The following is a 20,806-nucleotide window of genomic DNA, read 5'->3' as shown; positions in this document are numbered from 1 at the left end:
CACTCATCAGACCCACTATAGAGTACAATGTCCCATTTGGGATGTACCTTACAAGACACCTGCAACAGCTGGAAAGACCACAGAAGTACCTCACCAAGAGGATCACTGACCTCAAACAGATGCCCTATGCAGCTCGACTGAAGAAACTCCAGCTATACTCAGTTGCATACTGCCTACTCAGAGGTGATCTCTGCCTAACATACAAGGCCATGTCCAACCCAGAATTGATGGACATGCTCCACCTAAAGAAAACCATATCCCTTCCAGCCACACACTCTAGGGATCTAAACCTCACCACAACAATAAATAGGACGTACTGGAGGGATAGGTTCCTGTCCCAGAGACTTCCCATGCTTTGGAACAAGATTCCACTCTACATTAGTCACAGCTCCTCACTAACACTCTTCAAGAGAAACCTTGACGAGTAGATGGGAAACAGAAACTTTACCCTGGGGATCACTTCTGTGTCTCTGCTGTACAGAGGCACAGGGAACTAATCTAAGGGGGCAGCGAAAGTCAACACATTCTGGCTAGGCTTATAAATGCCTTCGGGCAGATAGCCTAGTACCTATCTATGAACCTATTATAAACTTTACAGAATTTGCTGGAATAAAAGGACATGTGTTATCATGTATTTTTTGAAGCATCTGAAGTCTGAAACTCAAATGCCTGTCATTATTTAGTGAACAGAGTCCTCACTAATATGCCATAAAAATCCAGAAAACTACAAATTTTGAGGAACACACCCAAAATTAATCAAATCCAGACATTCTGTGAAATTCTGGATAGCTGAGGAGTATGCAATGTATTGTGTGTGTGTGTGTGTGTGTGTGTGTGTGTGTGTGTGTGTGTGTGTGTGTGTGTGTGTGTGTGTGTACCTCTGTGAGTGGCTACCTCGCAATGGTACAGGGGCTTGTCATAATGTAACATTGGTACTAACTGCCAGTCATTGTGTACCCTGGCACTTCAATTCTTAATGGTTTGACTGTAGTAACACTATAGTGATTGTTAAGTGGTGCTGGATGAGCTGGACAGGGTTGAGGGTGTGACAGCAATGCAGTCACACTTTACATTCTCCTTGGTAGGGCCCTCAAATTGAAATTTGCTGAGAGCTCCCAAAATGATAGCACTGGCCCTGATCCATAGGCAGACAAGCAGTGATGGCCAATAAATGAACCTTAATTAACACATACAACAAGCCATCTAAACATAGCTCACATAAATATTTCAAGACCAGAGGGATATTAACCTCAGTGGACCCCCTTTTTCCAATTAGACAACACTTAGAGAATGTCAGCAATTTATAAACATAACTTTTTCTGGTAACAAGTTTTCTGTCCTTCTTTAACACCTGCTGCACATCCTCATGAAACAAGTGCCTCAATGGAGTCAAGATTCAATCATCTAGGCTGTCAGCTGAAGTTTCTCAAAAATGGGGTGCACAATCCCCCCATAAAGCTGTATAAGCAGATCCATAGTGTGTGGAAGTCTGTGGTAATTGTTCTTGGCCAGTAACATTAAAAAGGAGAACCAATTCTGTCTGGGCCAACAGGGGTCACCACAGTGATCTTTAGCATTTTTTCCTGCTCTTCAGAAAGTAACTTGTGAACAGTGGGAAGGGTAGACATGCATCAGGAACATTTTTGTCCAAGGGAATGAAAATGCAGTTATTTTACAAATACGTCTGCAAGGATGTCTGCAACAGAATTTCTCCCTGTCTGTTTTGAAAGGAAGCAAACATATATATTTGAGGTGTTCCCGATGTCTGGACTAGATATTGAACACCACTGTTTTGAGATGCCATTTGTGTGGGTCTGCTCAGGATCTGCTTCGTCTGTTTACCATGATGTTCTGCTCTGATGGGATGTATTATGCCTGAAGATACAGAGAATACTGTAAAGCCAGCTTTCAGTCCATCATTGCCAACCAACACAGAGAGTAAGACATTCTACCACCTTATTTTTTGAGGTCCTACATCACTTTGGTGTTATCAGCAACCACCAGAAGAGGACTGATGGGGTTTTGAAGGACTTTCAGAGCATGAATCACTGACAACACCTCTTTGATATTGATGTGCTTCCATGCATACTTAGGCCCCCAAGTGCCTTGCACTAGCATCTCAACTGACCCAGATACACAAGCAAAATTGGATGAATGTGTCTGGACAGATTGCTTTGGAACATCAGGGGAGAAAGTAAGTCCCAGATTGATACTCAACTGTTCTCTCCACCACCATAACTCTTGCCTGATGAAGGGTGCCAGCAACTGAGATTAGAGGGAATCAAGGTGCTGAGTCCAACAGTTTGGACACACCACTGAATTTTCCTCATGTGAAGATGAGCCAGTAGTATCACAAGAATATTTGCTGCCATTAATCTGAGACTTTTTAGAAATTCGATTGCCAATGATAAATTCCTCTTGGAGAATTCTAGAAACAGCTTCTGGTAAGACAGGATCTTGCCTTTGGAAAGAAAGACCATTCTCTGGTGGGAGTCCAATAACAACCCCAGGAAGACTAGTCTTTGTGAGGGAATCAAACATGATTTCTGGAGGTTCAAACTGAATCCCAGCAGCAAGAGTAAAGCCGAAACCTTTTTTAGAGTATCCAAACACCTGGACTCAGACTCTGCACAGATCCACACATCATCTAAGTAAGGAAAAATATGAATGCCCCGAGTCAGTCAGTGGGTCACTATTAGGGCACAGCATTTGGTAAACACTTGAGTGCATACCAGACACAACAAATCTCAGAAATCCCCTGAAAAGATGAGCAAGGGGGATATGATAATATGGAGACTTCATGCATAGGATCACTATGAAACAGTGGTCTGGCAACAGGTGCATCGCTGTCTACAGCATGAGCATTTTGAACTTGGGATCCTTGCAAATGTATTCAGAAAGGAAAGGTCCAACAATTGTCTCAACAACGACTGTTTTTGGGGGCCAGGAAAAGTCTGTAGTAGAAACCTCTCATTCTTTCCAAAGGACGGACTGGTTCTATGACACGAGTCCAACATTTGCCACAACATAGGAAGGAATAACAAAGTCTGGTCTGATGGATGAGGTGGGATCCTTTTGAATGGAGGTGGATTTTCTTTCCACTACCATCTTGTAGTCCTGGCAAACTATGCTGAGCATCCACTTGTGGAATCCACTGACAGCCAGGCTGCCTTGTTGAGAGCTAATACTGGAGACATGGTACTGGGTTGTGCCTTGACATATTCATAACCTGGAATATACTTTTTGTGAAAGGAACCCCTCTCTTATTAGGATTGACAAGGTTCTTGTCTTCCCATTTCCTTTTATTGCCTTTGTTTTTGTTCAACTGGGACTTCTGTTTAGAAGGCCAACAAAAATGATCCTGTTTTAAGGAGGGACATTTGGGAATATAAAACACCTTTGACACCCCTTGCATGAGTTTCCTTCTGTCTTCCTGGTATTAAAAGATCTTATTAGCTGTTATACCAAACATACAATTAGACTCGTGGAATATTCAAAATCTCATTTTATAAGTCATCGGAAAAGTTCTGGCTGTGCCACCAAGTATGCCTCCTTATCGCAACTGATGATGATGCATTTTGAGCAGTAATATCAGCCCCCCCTCCAAGGCACTCTTTAAAGAGTATTTTGAAGCATGAGAAACATTGGAAACTATATATTTTATGTAGACCTTTTTGCTCGGTGGCTAAAGATTTATCAAATTTGTCTAAACTGTACATACGTCGCAACACAAGCTTCCACATAAAACACTGGTATTTAAACATTTTAAAATTTACTATGCTGGACGTGCTAGCTACTTTCTCTGAAATTCTAACCATTTGCCTATTTATCAGGATTTGAAGAAGACAAAATTCTTTTATTAGAAGAATTCACTGGAGACACCAAAGCACTGTCTGCATATAAGGGGGATTGAAGGTCAGGCTTGGCTGAGCATACCCTGAATTTCTTGAACACTGTTTCTGGCAGAGCTTCAATGTGCAGATGAGAATTACAAGATTTCTTGAGAACATCCTGCAATGCCAGGATCAATGGAGGAAAAGTCTACACATCCACAGCTTCATCCTCCAAAAGGTCATAAAGCTTGCGGATCTCAGGGGTAGTTGACAATTGCTCCGGGATGACTATATCCTTAAATCTAACCAGCATTTGGGAAAATGAAAAATTCTATTTGGATTACTGAACCAGTTTGCCATCAGAGGAACAAGACTGATCCAACATTATCAGATCTGAAACCTCAGACACCACCAGTATCCCCTACAAAATAAGTATCCTTAAATGACTGACCAGTGGTAAAGTGCTGGCATTAGTCATAACCCATAATCAACTGCCTGGAAAATTGATTTAATCCAGTCAGACTGATGCCCTACCACATGGTGGGTCTTCTGTCTCTTATCTGAATGCACTATACTAGTGGGAGACTCACAGGTGGGAAAGGTATCGACAGTGGTAACAGATTCTGCAACCCTGACTTCCCCTGCACATAAAGGGTTTGGCTTTCCCATACCTGAATCAGGCAATGGTACAGTCGCAAACCCTCTTGTCACACACATAGTTGCAATGCTAACACAGAACCAGGACACATGGAGTTAACAGAAGGTGAAGGGTCAGATAGCCTGCCCAGAAGCCATAGGCTGACACACTTTTATTTATTTGCATGTTTTTTTAGGTGCAAAAGGGGGTACATGATGAAGTTGGCTGGGGGTGGGAAGCATCTTCTTTGAGTCTGTCCATTCAGGGGACAAAAACTAGCCAGATAAATATTAAGTGCTGGTTGCACAGTCAACTCAGTACAAAATGGACAAAACCCACTATTCTCTCTTTAAATAGCAATATGAAATCTATTTCTACAGGATTTTATACAGAATATTGCACTTTAAAATGACAACAATTTCAGTAGTCCAGCAAAAAGAATCAAATACCTGTCACAAAGACCCCCAGATTTAATAAATAATGTTTAGTTTCAGACCCAAATACATAGAAAACAACCGAAAATAACCTTTGAAAAAATTCCAGTGAGAAATGTTTCACAAACAAAATAGAGCCAGAATTACAATTTAAATGAAAAAAAAACATTACAATGCTGTAACTTTACTCAATTTTCTCAAATAACCATAGCCCCAGAGAGAAAAGAAAGGTAAAGAAAAAACACGTTTTCCTACAAAAATATTCAAAAATAAGCTTTAATTCAATGGAAATAACAGTAGTGATTTACTCACAATTCTGTTAGCATGAGGCAATGACAGGAATTGCACGAAAGTGGCCTTAGTGTAGAAACTGAAGGAAACACTCACCAGTGGTCCTTAGATACATTTGAATGGTTTGAAACCGAAAGAAACTTAGAACTAGCTTAAAATAAACAGTATAACTCAAACTGAAACAGAAATAAAACTCCCAAGTAGATACAACTTTATAAAGGAGATAAACAAGCAAATCAGCAGCATACACATTTCAAGCACAGACAGAAAAAAGGCAGAGCGAGGAATAACCCCCCCCCCCAAAAGGGTTTATTATCTGAGCTCATTAGCTGAAGTAAACTAGAGGAGAAGAACAGTCTTTCAAGAGATCCTTCTCTGACTGTGGCTCTAGAAGGCTGAAAGTGTCCTGTCTGTGGGTTTAAATGGAGGTCCTGGTGCTACCGGGTGATTTGTCTTTCACATCAACAAACAGACAGTGGGAAGAGCTCTGAGTTTTGATAGATTGCCGGGAGGGGGGTGGTGAGTTGCATGACTCCAGTATTCATGCCAGGAGGGGGGTGATGAGTTGCATGACTCCAGTACTCGTATGCCAGCAAGGCAATGTGTTTTTGGACATCAAACCGTCATTATACTTTTTGGGGGAATGCAGAGAATCAAAAGGAAAAATATACACGTGATGGGCATCCTGGAGAGATATGAAGGACGAGACTGTGCAGCTGTAGTCACTGGGATCATTGAAAAATGGACTGGTATTCCCCAGTCAGAGATTCAAACAGAGAGCACATACAATGGCATAATTGTGTGAGTTCAAACTTTTTTCACTTTTGGAGAAAATACTAAAGGGACTGTGGTGAACTAAGAAGAAATTGAATGCAGCAGGTGAGCATATTTTTTGTGTCTATGAACTTTTCCTTTGAGACCAGGCAGAAGAGGAAAGCATTCCTGTCAGTGATTAGAGTGTGCAAGGAGAAGGGAATCTGCTAGAGAATGACCTATCCATCTAATTTTAGGATCTTCAACAGAGTATGGCCAACATGTTTACAATTGCAGACGAGGGATAGAAACCAGCAAACTACAGACTTAATACGGGGTCATCAGAGCTGCAGGAGACTAATGGACATCAGCAGGATGATGAGGAAGAGATAGCTTTAGGATGGAGAGTGAAAGGATATTTAACAGTTTTTAGAAAATAAAAGAGACTTAATGAGAAGTTGGACGTTATTTGTCAAAAGCAGAGAAGGAGACAAGATCTGGATGATGACTAAAGAAGATATACAGTGGATATAAAAAGTGTACACACCCCTTTTAAAATGCCAGGTTTTTGTGATATAAAAAATGAGACCACAATAAATCATTTCAAAACTTTTCCCACCTTTAATGTGAATTATAACCTGTACAATTCAATTCAAAAACAAACAAATCTCTTAGGGAAAAAATATAAAAAATACAAAACGTACAATAGTTATTACATGTGTCTATTTAAAGGAAAGTGGTATGGGCTATGGCGACTGGGACACTGAGTTGTTGGGTGGGGGAAACATGTTTATATCCAGTTTTTAGCTTTGCACCACTTTTTATTAAGAACAGTTTAGAGGCACAGTGTTCATATGGCTACTTAATGCAACTTGATATGGACTATGATGGCTATGTTACAGTGATAATGGAAGAGGGGGATTGCTAATAGATTTTAGGTGAAGGAATGAAGTTTAGGAAGTATATTTACAAGATGAAGGATTATGTGTTATCTAACAGACCATGCCAAACTGGTACAGAGTTATGGCGCGGAAAAGAAAAGATAGTAAACAGGACAGGATGGATGTGATTTGAGTCAAGGGGGGTACATAGATAATGATGAATAGGATGAGATGAAAGTGTGAGGAAGAAGAGGTAGAGTAATTTCCACAGCTGGGATGGGAAGGTGCTGCAAACAAGGGCTGGGAGTTAAGGAAGAGTGTATGAGGGTGAGTCAGTATGAATAATATGTGAAACCTACAGGGCTAGTGAACAATAACAAACTCATTGGCATGTTGATCATGTAAAACAAAGAGGAGGTTGAAAACAGGAATTTGTTATTGAACATATTTTTGTGTAATTGGTTTAAGATGGGGATAGACTGAGTGTTTGGGAATAGAACTGGATGGAAGCAGAATAAGGTTATAGATTAGTAATTCACTTAGCTGTCTTCTAAATGGCAAACTCCCTATCTGCACAAAGGTATGAGAGGGGTAGGTACAGGGGGAGGTAGGCAGATGTGCAGATAAGGAGTTCGCCATTTAGAAGACAGCTAAGTGAATCACGGAGGGAAGGAGAAAGGATCAATAGATGCAAGCAGAATGAGCAGTACATCAAGTAGAAGAGAGGTGTAAAGAGAGGTGCACAGAAGAGGAAAGAGGAAGAAAATGATTACGGGGCAGGGCAGCTTACACAAGCAATGTTGCTGACTAGTGGGGTATTAACTAGAAGAGAGAAGGGCATGAGATTGCAATGAAGAGAGGGCTATGCAGAGAGGCCAGGTTGCTTTTGCATTGTCATAGTTATGACATTAAAGATGGTACTGGTGCACAAGGAGTTGCGCAGAGTGAAATTGACTTTGCTACAGGAAGTGATGCATATACTGATGTATAAAGTTATAATTGTGGAGGCAATGCACTTTGGCGATATGATATTGCACAAGGCGATATTTACATAAGGAACAATTTTATGGACATGAGAAGGAAGGGAAAGAAGAGGAGAGAGGATGTTGGACCTGTTGGAGGATGGTACTGAATAAAGAGGTGCATTTAAGTATTAAGGTATGGAATGTGAAATGTATGAGAAATAAGGATAAGAGAGAAAGGGGGCGGGAAAACTGAAGTGAGTAAAGACACAGGTAGGAGCAATTACAGAGGACATGTGGAAGCAAATGTGTATAAATATTAGAGGAAAGGTGGGTTTCATGTAGTGGTAAATTCGGCATAGGTACATTAGCAGAAAGGGTGTGGATTTTTAGTTCAGCAAACCATGCCATTGAAAGTGGCAGATAGAATAACGGACAGGAGGGTTCAAAGGTACATTTAAGGGAGATGAATTACAGTAGCAGCAGTTTATATTCCACTCAAAGCAGGAATCAGGACAATGAGAACGATGCTGGGAGAAATTGTTAGATTTCAGAAGGGATTAGGAGTTTTTATAAGGGACTGGAATAAAATGATGATGAAGGATGAAGTAATCTCAGGACCTAGAGCCAGAAGGCTGACAAAAGAAGGGAGATTTCTGAAAGAATTTTGTGAATCAGTAGGATGGGTGGATATAAGGCAGGTGAAGAATGATAAGGTGATTTGGGCAGAGTTGCCATATTACTCAGCAAGGCATGGTAGTAGGTCAAGGATAGTTAGGTTTTACTTTGCAAAAAAAAGAACATTAGGATGTTGTAGAGGAGGCATGTGTAAAACTTATTACATTTATGCATTGTGCGATAATTAGTGTGAAACTGGCATGGAGGAAAGAGGTATCTCTGAAATCACACTGTTGAATTCCCACATAATGGATGGAGGATGAGAAGGGAAAGCAAGTGTTAGAGGAAATTTTGAGGAGAGCATTGGCAGAAAATAAGAGAGAATAACGGAGGAGTGGGAAGAGAAAGGGAAGGCGATAAGACAAAGATTGCAAAAATGGGATGATCAGAAGGTTTGTAATAAAATAAGAGTGGTGGAACGGGTTTATTTTAAAAAGTTCCCTAAAAGGAATAATATGTTGGCTCTCAAAATGGGGCAGCAAGAAGTGTAAAGAGGAATATGTATATTGTGGAACAAAGATGAGGTAAGGAGGAGAGTGAAACTGGGGGATATATTAGAGGGATTTAAAATTATTTGCCCTAGGCATGTGTGTGTGTGTGTGTGTGTGTGTGTGTGTGTGTGTGTGTGTGTGTGTGTGTGTGTGTGTGTGTGTGTGTGTGTGTGTGTGTGCATGTATGTGTGTGCCTTCTATGGAAGGCTGGGCGCCGGGCTGGCAACTCGACACCGTAAAACTCCACTGCCAATCATGAGTGGACAGGTGATCCGCTGTGGCGACCCCTAACCTGGAAAAGTCGGAAGAGAAAGAGGAAGAGGAAGAAGAAGAGATTATATAATTTGGGAGGGAAAGAGGATGGGGGTAGAAGAGATTCTAGTAGTGGAAAGTGAAGGAGGGGAGAGGAGACTGATGAGAATGCTGGATGTGCAGGATGCTGACAGTCTGAGAGGGCCTATTATTAGGAATGAAGTGAAATTGGCAATATCTGATAGAGTTATTGGAAGGAAGTCAGTTTCCATCAAATTCAGAAGGTATGTTGAAGAAATTCTATCACTGGACAAAAGTGAGAGTGAGAGTGAAGATTAGGCCAGACTACTAAGTGAGATGGATATAAAGAGTGGTACAAGTCAGGGATGCCTGCTGTCCCCACTGTTTGCCATCTATACTGAGCTGTTAGCTGAGTCGACTAAATCATCTAGTATAAGAGGATATAGATGGGAGAAGGAGTAAAGGAAAATGTAACTGTATGCAGATGATATTTTGCTGAGACTAACGCATCTCAAGAAGAATATAGGTTAGGCTGTGGAAGACTGTAGGGATGTTTGGACAGGTAGCTGGATGTAATACTAACTGGGATAAAACACAGATGTTACTAGTGGGAAGTAGGGCGGGGAAAGGGGGACAAATAGGTAGGGAGTGGGAATAAGAAAAGTGATAAAAGTATTTAGGAATAGCATTGAGGGTAACACTAGGATAGAATGTAGAGAACATATGAGGAAATCCTACAGAAGATGAAGAAGCAGCTGGAGAAATGGCAGACTGTGTTTTGAAATGGATCAAAAAATACTGATACACAAACTGTGCTATAACAAACATTCGAAGTATCAGAGCCACATCTTTTGGTATTTACTGGGAAGCAAGCGATTAGAAAAGGTGAAACATTTAAAGACTGTGTAGGAGTGTAAAAGGCCAAGAATGGGATAGGAATGGATGACAGATGAGGACAAAAAGGGAGGACCGGGGGTCCCAGATCTGAAGAAACATTTATTATCATGTTTGTACACTGCAGTGTTCATAGGTTAGTACTAGGCTAACTGCCCTTGCAAGCCATTGTAAGCCTAGCCAATTATCCCTTGTGAGACTCAAACCATGCACCTTGTGTTTGTAAGGCAAACCGCTTAACCATTAGGCCACCCTCCCAACCCAAGATGGTTAATGTGAACTATTTGGTGGAGTAGAAAAATGGATAAAGTAGAAGGAGGATTTATTAAGGGAAGGCATTGACTTGTTGGAAATTTTATTAAAAAGGACACAGAAAGAGGTTAAGTTAGGATGGACAACTCAAATAAGAAGGGATATGGATAACGTGGTGTGGTGAAGGCTCGCTGAGATGGAGAATTAGGGTGCACTGATAGGTAGACTGTGGAGGGAGGTGGAGGATGAGCTGATGGTATGGAGATGCTTGAAGAGGCAAACTGTAGTGAGATATTGGGATTAAGTGCAGGTAGGGGGTAGGCTGAAGGATTTGCAGAAAGTAAGGGGAGATTCAATTGGATATTAATTTGGAATGAGAATATCAAGGATTAAAGAATCCAGTATAGAATGATAGGGGGGAGCTGCATGAAGGTGTCTCAGCACCCGACTTAATATTGGAAATAGAAAGTAGACAAAGAGAGGGGATGAGTATGGTTGGGTAAATGAACATAGGTAGAGGTGGGTAAACAGAGCATGTAGACAGGTGGAAAGGAATTGAAATTAAGATGGGAAATTTAATTAGGGGAGATTATACACACAGAGGTGTGGGGAAATATGCTATTACTTCCAAAGTATATAACTAAAGTTTGAAAGTTCCATATTTTTGCATGGAAGTGTTCACACAAGTATTTTTATACAGTGGTCGGTATAGCCCAAATATTTCCAGAGGGAGGGTGGGGGCTCTATGTTTGAGATGTAGAGAAGAAAGGGATACACAGTCATATAGTTTTGTAGTGTATGGGGATTAAGAGTTTTTAAGGAGGAACTTTTGGTGAGAATGAAGGAAGTGGGCATGAGGGAGATTTGGTTAAGAAGAAAGCTGGTTTTGGTAGGCTACACGAAAGATGTAGCAGAAAATGAAAAAGTAAGGATAGGATTGCTGATGATAATTGCCAAGAAGGCAGTGAAGAAGTAGAAGGAGGAGGCACTGAAAGCAAAGAGGTGCAACAGCTGATGTGAGTTCTGATGGAGGAGGAGATGAGGGAAGTAGAAGGAAGATCATGCCCAAACTTAAGAAAATATGGGTGGGATGGATGACAGTGGGGGAAGCAGAGCAAGAGTTGACAGAGGAAACTAATGTGCCAAAGGGTTACTGATGGGGGGAGGCAGTAGAAGTTTAGGTTCAGATTTATGTAAATCTATATATAATAGATATAAGTTCATATGGAGTTGAAAGGGGTAGTGTGTAAGTTTGGAGGGAAAGCATTGTAAATAAAAAGTGGGTCTAGTCATGGGTAACTGAAAGGAAGTAGAAGATAGAAAAATGAGGAGGTTTGTTTGATGTACAATATAAGGTATTGGTAGAAATTAATAGTTTCTTAAATTTATCAATTTAATAAAATCCCTAGCTACAGGCGGAGTCTGGCTGTAATATAATTTGGTGGGGGTGGGGGGTAAATTAAAGGGGAATGAATGGACCAGCATTAGGAAAGAAAGTGTGGATTGTGTAAAAATTTTGTTTACATTGTTTTGGGTTGATTGAATAAATTTGAATTAAACAAATTTAATAGCTGCTCGTATTGCTAAATGAAGATTCTACAGATCTTGAAGTCATTGCAGACGTTTAAGTATATGTCTATACTGATACAGATATAGGACCAGTTGGCATAATGCTTATGGTCTTTGCCTCCCATGCACAAGGTACAAGATTCAATCCTGACCTTTAGCCAATGCCTGTAAGCTGTTTGTATGTTCTTCCTGTGTCTCTGTGGAGTTTCCTCATCTCCAAAAACATGCCGAGTGTTCCCATCTGAAATTCACCAAAGGATGGTGCTGTGGACTGCAGTACAGACTCTAGATGGTGCCTATAGGGGGGAAGAGTTTTACAGAACATCTGCTTTGGACATCAACTGTAATGAGCAGTATCCACAAGATAGAACATGGATCACAGACTGCATGCCATGTCAGGACTAGCCTCTCAACTGAGTAAAAATTGACTCTAAGTGATTCGACAAAGAAGGACTTGGGCATTTGCCACCAATAAATGGCTTGAAGACCTGGCCTAGTCTGATCTATGCCAGCAACCCATGTTAACAGTCGAAGGTTGTATGTGCCCCTAATGACCAGTGTGTTAACAACACAAAGCCTAGCAGCCCAGGGTCAATAGGCTACTGGCTGGCCAATGTCCACTCGCCCTCTGAGTGAATACTAGATGTAAAACAAATCAATCTGCCATATATGAACTAAGTATTGCTACGTTCAGGGTAGGTTTACTGACAGGATGGAGCTTGGAAGTGGATGACATTATGGTAAGAAAAAGCTGAACATCCTATTTACTTAGGAAACAAGACGAAAGGGAAGTGTATCAAAGCCACTTGGCTTGGGATATTGGGAAGGACATAATGGGATATGAGGACTGCTGTGGCACACATGTGTGGGGAACAGGAATAAAAGAGTGGTTATACTAGACTTCTGTCTGGCACATGCCTTGATGGTGGCCAGCACATGGTTCAGCTGGAGAGACAGTCATAAAATCTCATACAAAAGTGGCCAAAATGAAACTCGGATAGACTTCCTCCAAGTAAGGAAAGGGTGAAGGGGAGGAGTAGAATCAGCAATTGCAAAGTCATCTCCAATGAAAGAGTCAGCCCACAGCATAAACCACTGGCTGCTACAATCAACTGCAAGTAGTGGTCAGAGAAGGCCTAAAGGTCAACAAAGACAAGGCTGAAGATCTGGTAGATTAAAGAGAAAGCACAGGCGTTCAAGGAATTACTCATTACTCTTGCACCTCAAGAAGAAGAGGAAATAGCTGAATATGAAGACAAATGGCAGGGCCTCAAAACAGTAATTTTGAGGACTATAGCACAGATATGTGGTTGAAGCAGGTATGAATATAAGGTACATAAGGAAAGTTGGTAGTGGAATGCAGAAGTTCAGAAAGTTATCCAAAGAAAGAAGACTTGCATAAAAAAGTGGGAGAAAACCCAGTCCAGGCTAAGAAGGAACACTGGCTGGCTAAAAAAGAAGCTAAGAGAAGACTTAGAATAGCAAAGAACAAATCACTAGAGGCACTCTACCAGCTACTGGAAATTGACTCAGTAGGTGACACAGTTAGACACCCCTCATAAGGGATGCCAGCAACATCCTGCTCACCAGTCGACAAGACACCAAAGGCAGATAGAAGGAGTACTTCCAGCAGCTTCTGAATGAAGAAAACCACACAGAAGTTGTACTGCTCCAGACACTGCCTATGATGAAAGAAGAGATGGAGCCCACACTAGAAGAAAGAAAAACCCTAAGGAAAATGAAGTCAGGAAAACCACCAGCGACATCATAACAAATATGATCAAGATGTTGGGTGAAATAGGGGTGAAATGGCTTGAGGGTATGGAGAGAAGGGCATATCCCAGATAACTGGAAGATAAGCATACTAGGCCGGGTCTACAAGAACAAAGGGGCCAGCCACAACTGTGGATAGTGCACAGGTATCAAACTCCTGCCACACTGCATTAAAGTTCCAGACAGACTGATCGATAAATGAATACACAGAGTTGTAGAAAGTAAAATGGAAGATGAGCAGTTCAGATTCAGATCAGGATGCAACACAACTGACCCTATGTTTTCATGTTAACAAATAGTAAAGAAGAGGCTAGAAATGAGGAAGGAGTCGAACTGGACATTCCTAGACTTGAAGAAAGCATATTACCAGGTCCTGAGAAAGCTAATTTGGGCAGTCCTGCAGTGATTCAAAGTCCTGGAAGCATTGGTAGAATTAGTGCAGGCTATATACATGGACCCAATGACTGAAGTATGAACAGTGTTCAGTCTCACAGAGGGGTTCCCAGTGGGAGTGGGTATGTATCAGGGCTCAGCTCTGAAGCCACTGCATCATATGGTGGCCTACTGTATGCAGACAATGTAACATTACAAGATGACTGAGCAAGAACTTCAGCAAATGAGATAAGACAGTGTAATGGCAGCAAATGGGAATATCAGGAGAAGCTGAGAAATGAGATGGGAGGGAAGCTAGTGGAACAGGTTAACAGCTTCAAGTATCTGTGAGAGGTAGTTGAGAAGAAGGGAAGTCTGACTGAGGAAATCAAGGCTAAAATCGATGGGGCTGCAGCAAACTGTCACACAGTGTCAAGGTAATTGTATGACAGAAGAATGCCAAATATGCTGAAAAATAAGGTGTACAAAACAGTGGTGGAACCTGTACCAGATATAGAAACCTGGGTAGTAAAGGTAGAACAGCTGAGAAAGCTAGAGGTGATGGAAATAAATTGCCTGAGACAGGTAGTAGAATGCACACTGTGGGAAATAAGAAGAAATGAGATCAGAAGACAAAGTAGCTCCATTTGCAGAGAATGTCAAAGTTGACAGATTACTGTGGTTTAGACACACGCAGAAAAGCAGAAGACAATCCAGTGAAGAATATCTGGGACAGACAAAAAGTAGACAAGAGGTAGCAAAAAGATAGATGGGCTGAGTGAAAAAGACCTGCATCAATCAAGCATAACTTTCGAAAAAGATAGGAGATAAGCATTGAATCGAGAGAGATGGAGACAGCAGACACGACACCCTGAACACATGTAGGAAAAAAAAAGGAAAAAGGAGTGAATGATGATATATAGATATAGATATGAAAGGAGCGGGGATTTCAATATAAGATCATATGAATTTGTGAAAACCAGTGAAAGGACAAAGGAACTTCATGAGGAAATTTACTGTTCAGGGGCATGGAATACAAGTAACTGTATAGCTTCCTTGACAGCTGTTACTGTGGTCTTATTTCAAAAATGATTATTTAGTGACAATACAGTCTAGAATTTACATCAAAGAAAGGCATGAAAAAAAAAAAAAAAAAAAAAAATATATATATATATATATATATATATATATATATATATATGTTTCTCTATGGCTTTTTAACCATACGTCACATTTCGTTAAACAAATAAATAGTAACACAGTGATAATTATACCTTGCTAGAAATATCAGGGTCATAATGACATTTTACAAATTGACTGATAGGCTGATTTTGACCGGATCTTCTCAGTTCTAGCACCATCATCTTGGGACCCAGTACCTTCACTGATGATAAATGCTGAAGATATGAAGGACTTCAGAGTATATTGTTTTGTTTTTCTATCAAGATAGTCTTTCACTCAAAAAGCTTCCCCCACTTACCTAAACTCTTTTTAGATACTGCCTGTTTAGGCACATGTTGTTTTCCTCTGCTGAGCTACATTCTCAGAAGATTGTGGAGATCAGAAGGAAATTACTGACTACTGTTAAGTGCTATTGTATTTCTAGAGAAGTGCTATCTGGAATTCTACATCCTACCATCTAAACTATAAGTATTTATAGACTGTTGTCATACTCCAGAGTGTATTTTTGTTTTTCTACTATCCAGACACTTTGTTAGCAAAAGATATGTCCCAGATGGCACTAAGGTTTTTTCCTAGAATACAAGAGGAATTGTTTCTCCTATTAAGAGGTATAGACTTTTCACAAATCCTACAGAAGGTGGGGAAGATACAATTCTGATGAAGTAAGACGCTCATAATTGAATTAAAAATGAGGACAGCATGTTTGCCTTAAGCCTTAGTATTCCACTACAAAATCCAGCAAGTGAGTTATGGCAATGCTGTGTCTTAAGGGTGTAACTGAGTTGTGCTATGCCAAAAAATAAATAGTGCTGCTAAGGACGGTGAGAAAATCACAGCCCAGGTATGGTCTGATCTAATATTAATGTAGTCCAGACAGGGATTCTATTCAGCTTTCTAAAGTGATATAAAATATAATTATTTTAGATCTAGACTTTAACTTGCTTTTATATGATGGTTCTGCAGCTGATCAAACAGGACCACCTCCTGCAGATTTACTTGGATCTTGTTAACATAATGCAGTAAGATCATTTCTACTTATTAAGAATTTGGAACATTCTTCACCACAAATCTAACCGGGCCTATCTGTTGCAGAGTCACTCCAGTGAACAGAGATGCCTTGCAACCCTGTCACTGACTGTTCATTCACTTCTAAGTTTCCAGGAGGGCAAAAACACAACCTATGAAGGCTGAATTTATTACTGCTGAAGACATCACATTTTAAAAATGTATCTGCTTATAAGTACAATCAGGATTTCATATGCATTACAACAAAGGCTTTTAATCTGTCAGAAGATGAAAAATTCTAATGTGTTACTGTGAAACAAAATTATTTATATTTAACTATGAACTTAAAAACTTAAAACACCAGTAGTAATTTTAGGTAGAGTATGACATGTCTATGTAGTCCAGTTCCAATGACTTCAAATATTAATTGAAAATTAGAAGGTGAAAGCTGTTCGATTGAAATCAGATTCTATTACCCTGTTCTAGTGCCATAGAACTAATTTATAATAGTTTTGTCTAGTAGTGAAATATAAATATCCCTTTCATTAAAGACAGTCATGTACACTTTCATTCTGTACACTGGGGATATAACAATAACTAGCACAGTCTTCCAGATCAGAGATAAAAACATTAAAATGTTGGATTCTGCATTCCTTTCTAGTTCACAGAAGGACAAAGAACAGATTATCTGTGCATATAACTTACAGTTTACATTGCCACAACAGCACTCAGTGCACTTTCTGTAAATTTAAAGAATTCCACCTTTACCAGACAGATGATGCAGTTCTCTAGATCTTTCACACTCTTCAGAGTTGGAAGAACTTTGCTCTTCATCTGAATACGAGTAGTTGGCATCTCCCTGAAAATATACATTTTTATAACATTATATTTCTGAATGACTGTAGCATCTAAGATGAGATACCTGCAAATGAACTAACTGCATACGAATAAATGTGTGTGTGTGTGTGTGTGTGTGTGTGTGTGTGTGTGTGTGTGTGTGTGTGTGTGTGTGTGTGTGTGTATTTTTCAGACTATAAATACAGTGATACACACACACACACACACACACACACACACACACACACACACACACACACACACACACACCTGCGAGCACACACCTGCACACTCCCCTTGCAAACATCACGGTAGCTGGTAATAACACTTTTTGTTGTTGACCGAAATAATAAAATAAAAATAGTTCCCTACCTCTGCTTGAAAGCCTTCTACTAAGATGGCAACAAGTAAGTTAAAAAGGACATAATTGCCAAATGTCATCAGAGCTACAAAATAGAGAGCAGCCCATGGGGAAGTAGAGGCCATTCCATTATACAAAACCACATTCCAGTCTTCCTGTGTCAAGATCTGAAAAAACAAAACAAAAAAAAAAGACATCAGTTTAAGTCAATTAACTGAGTCAATAAAATGACAGAGAAAACATAGCTGTATCAAGGCACAGTTCAGCAGTACAACTATGACAACCCATACTATGAAATTGCCATTAAAATAAGTTTCGCTACTAATCTGTATACAATTGCAACAATATACAAACTTCCTGGAAAAGAGTGCATCCAGAGAAATAGGAATGAGTATCATAAAGCCAGAATGTGTTAAATAATTTATGTTGGAATAATGCATAAGCATACTATCAGTCTTACCACTACTGCGGTCATTAGTTTTATGCTAGTTATTACTGTGGTATCAGCACACAAAGCTACAGCACTGGAAAACAAAATCTGCCATTTTGAATTTCAAGGCAACAAGCATACCCATCACTGTGATCTCTTAAAGAAATTTCACTGACTACTGGTTACTAGCCAATCTACTATGTTACTCATTCAGTTGTTCAGTTATAATGGTGGGCCAATGCCCACCACTAAAACTAACCTTACAAACTACAGAATCATCATACTCATTGAGAGGAAGTCGGGGTGAAGGCATTACTTTGAGATGATGTTTTTTGGTACTACTATAGGAGAAAGGGCCTTCACTAAACTCTGGCCAATAACATGGACTCTACTTAGAGAAGGATGCTATCAAGGCTGAACTTATATTACACCCACCACAAGAAACTACAGGCAATTGCTTTCACAACAAGCATTGGTGTTATAGACTTGTTCATAGGTTCATAGGTGTTTACTAAGCTAACAACCACAAGGGCCTTTTTAAGCCTAGCCATGCATCCCAAATCTCTGACAAGTTCTGATAGATTTGATAAGTGTAAGCAAGGGCCTGGGAGATGAACCATTTACAGGTTACCTCTGTCCATTAGAGACATAGGTAGCAAACCAGGGATGAATTTCCGGTTTCCCATCCAATGCTTTGCTGGGGATGGCCTGCACCTGTCACCCCAGGGATTCCGGATACTGGCCAAGGCTCTTGCCACCCCTATAGTGCCTTTTTTAGGCAATGTCCTAAAGACAAAATTACCACCATAACAACTACAAGCAAACACAATCTGAGGGTTATGCTACTCAGTGCTAGAAGTCTAAATCTCAAAATGCATTCACTCGAAGCACTCCTTAAAATGGAGAACATAGACATTTGTGAAGTGACTGAGACCTGGTTCAAGGCTCTGGAGAGCTCCCCGCACTACCAGGCTATAATTCATAGCACACCTTTAGGCCCCTAAACCTGGGCCGAAGCATTAAAGGTGGTGGTGTCTCCATATTCATAAAGGATATGCAAACCTCCAGACCAGTAGCCCAACATAACGCATCAGAGATACTTCAGGTACAATTAACACTGGGTAAAACTGAAGTCCAGGTTGTACCCTGCTATAGATCCCCCACCATGTCCCAAGACTCCCACTCCACATTCCTAAACACACTGGAAAATATTAGCATACAACCCAATACTCTTATACCGGGAGACTTTAACTACCCCTCCATTAACTGGAAAAATTACTGGTGTACCAACACACTTGCTCAATGTTTTCTGGAATTCATTAATTCCAATGCTCTTGACCAACTCATTATTGCCCCCACCAGGGGTAGAAACATCCTTGACTTGGTCATTACTAACAAGGGTAACCATTTCTCTACACCAGTAATCAACTCCTCCCTGGTCAGATCTGACCACATGCTAATCACCATGGATATCCATATCCCACCCTCACTCCCCCCAAAGGAAACCACCTTAAAAAATTCTCCAAAGCCAATTTTGGGCTTCTAAAACAGAGGTGGCTAACTTCACGACACACATGCAAATGGAAAATAGGTGCATGACTGCTGAATCATACACCAATGCACTGTATGAGCAAATACACAAGTGCATGGAACTGGCCATATCAAACAGAACCAAGAGGCTATCCTCCAAAAAAAAAGAAGCCAATATGGTGGTCCCCCACCATAAAAACAACTCTACAACTGAAGGAAAAAACTGGAAAAACTCCTTTGTTAGCCTTGGCAAAAAACTGAGATCCATCATCAAATCCTCTAAAGCTAGTTATGAAAACAAAATTGCTGCAGATTCTAAAGACAACCACAAGGCATTCTATAGTTATGTCAAGAATCTACATGGCAATACTCCGATTTCGTTGCAGTTACAGCACAATGGCGATACATATACAGAACCAACTGCTATTGCCAACATATTGGCTGACAGGTTCAGTGGAAACTATACCGCCTTTTCACCCCCTAAAAGGCCTATCACAATACCTGAGGAAGGCCTATCACAATACCTGAGGAAGGCCAAGTCCCTATATTCATGGCTACACAGGTAAAAACCACACTGTCCAAAGCCAAAAATACAGCTACCATGGGACCTGATAATATCCCTGGCTGTGTTCTACATGAATTACAAAGTGAACTGGCGCCACACCTGAGTACCCTGTTCAATCACAACCTCATTTAAGGCTTTGTTCCTACCAAATGGTGAACTGCTACGGTCATCCCACTCCATAAAGGGGGAGCGACTACAGACCCCGGGAACCACCACCCCATTAGCCTGACTAGTCTGATATGTAAGGCTATGGAGCACATCATCATGGACCTTATAAATAAGGACATAGGGAATCTCCAGACTCTGGACCCCACGCAGTATGGGTTTGTGAAAGGTAGATCATGCCTGCTCAACCTGACAGACTTCTTCGAGTCTGTCACCAGAGTTGTGGATGAGGGCAACACAGCCTACCTAGATCTTGCCAAAGCCTTCAACAGCATCCCTCACTCAGAAATCATAGATAGACTCACTAAACTAGGCATATACACCTATGTAATAAGATGGGTTGCCAACTGGCTCACTGACAGAACCCACACTGTGATTCAGGAGTCCAAATCTGACTACTGACCAGTTACAAGTGGTGTCCTACAGGGATCGGTCTTAGGTCCTCTCCTGTTTGGCATCTACTTCTCAAGCCAACTAGGAATCATAGATAGACTCACTAAACTAGGCATATACACCTATGTAATAAGATTGTTTGCCACCTGGCTCACTGATAGAACCCACACTGTGATTCATGAGTCCAAATCTGACTTCTGACCAGTTATAAGTGGTGTCCCACAGGGATCGGTCCTAGGTCCTCT

General features: G+C 40.6%; 1 protein-coding gene across 1 annotated transcript in view; it reads right to left on the bottom strand.

The window, feature by feature from the left end:
• CACNA1I (calcium voltage-gated channel subunit alpha1 I) overlaps positions 1-20,806 on the bottom strand; it is a 3,136,920-nt gene that overhangs the window by 945,866 nt on the left and 2,170,248 nt on the right. The window contains exons 12-13 of the mRNA XM_044073362.1: positions 17,490-17,645; positions 17,049-17,139 (exon numbers count right to left, since the gene is read on the bottom strand). Coding sequence (XP_043929297.1) covers positions 17,049-17,139; positions 17,490-17,645 — 247 coding nt within the window. The remainder of the gene's footprint in view (positions 1-17,048; positions 17,140-17,489; positions 17,646-20,806) is intronic.

Source organism: Protopterus annectens, chromosome 1.part0 (assembly GCF_019279795.1).
Source record: "Protopterus annectens isolate FY-2018-M chromosome 1.part0, PAN1.0, whole genome shotgun sequence".
NCBI classification, from domain to species: Eukaryota; Metazoa; Chordata; order Ceratodontiformes; family Protopteridae; genus Protopterus; species Protopterus annectens.
The sequence above is the reverse complement of the archived record's forward strand: the minus strand, read 5'-3'. Positions and strand labels throughout refer to the sequence as shown.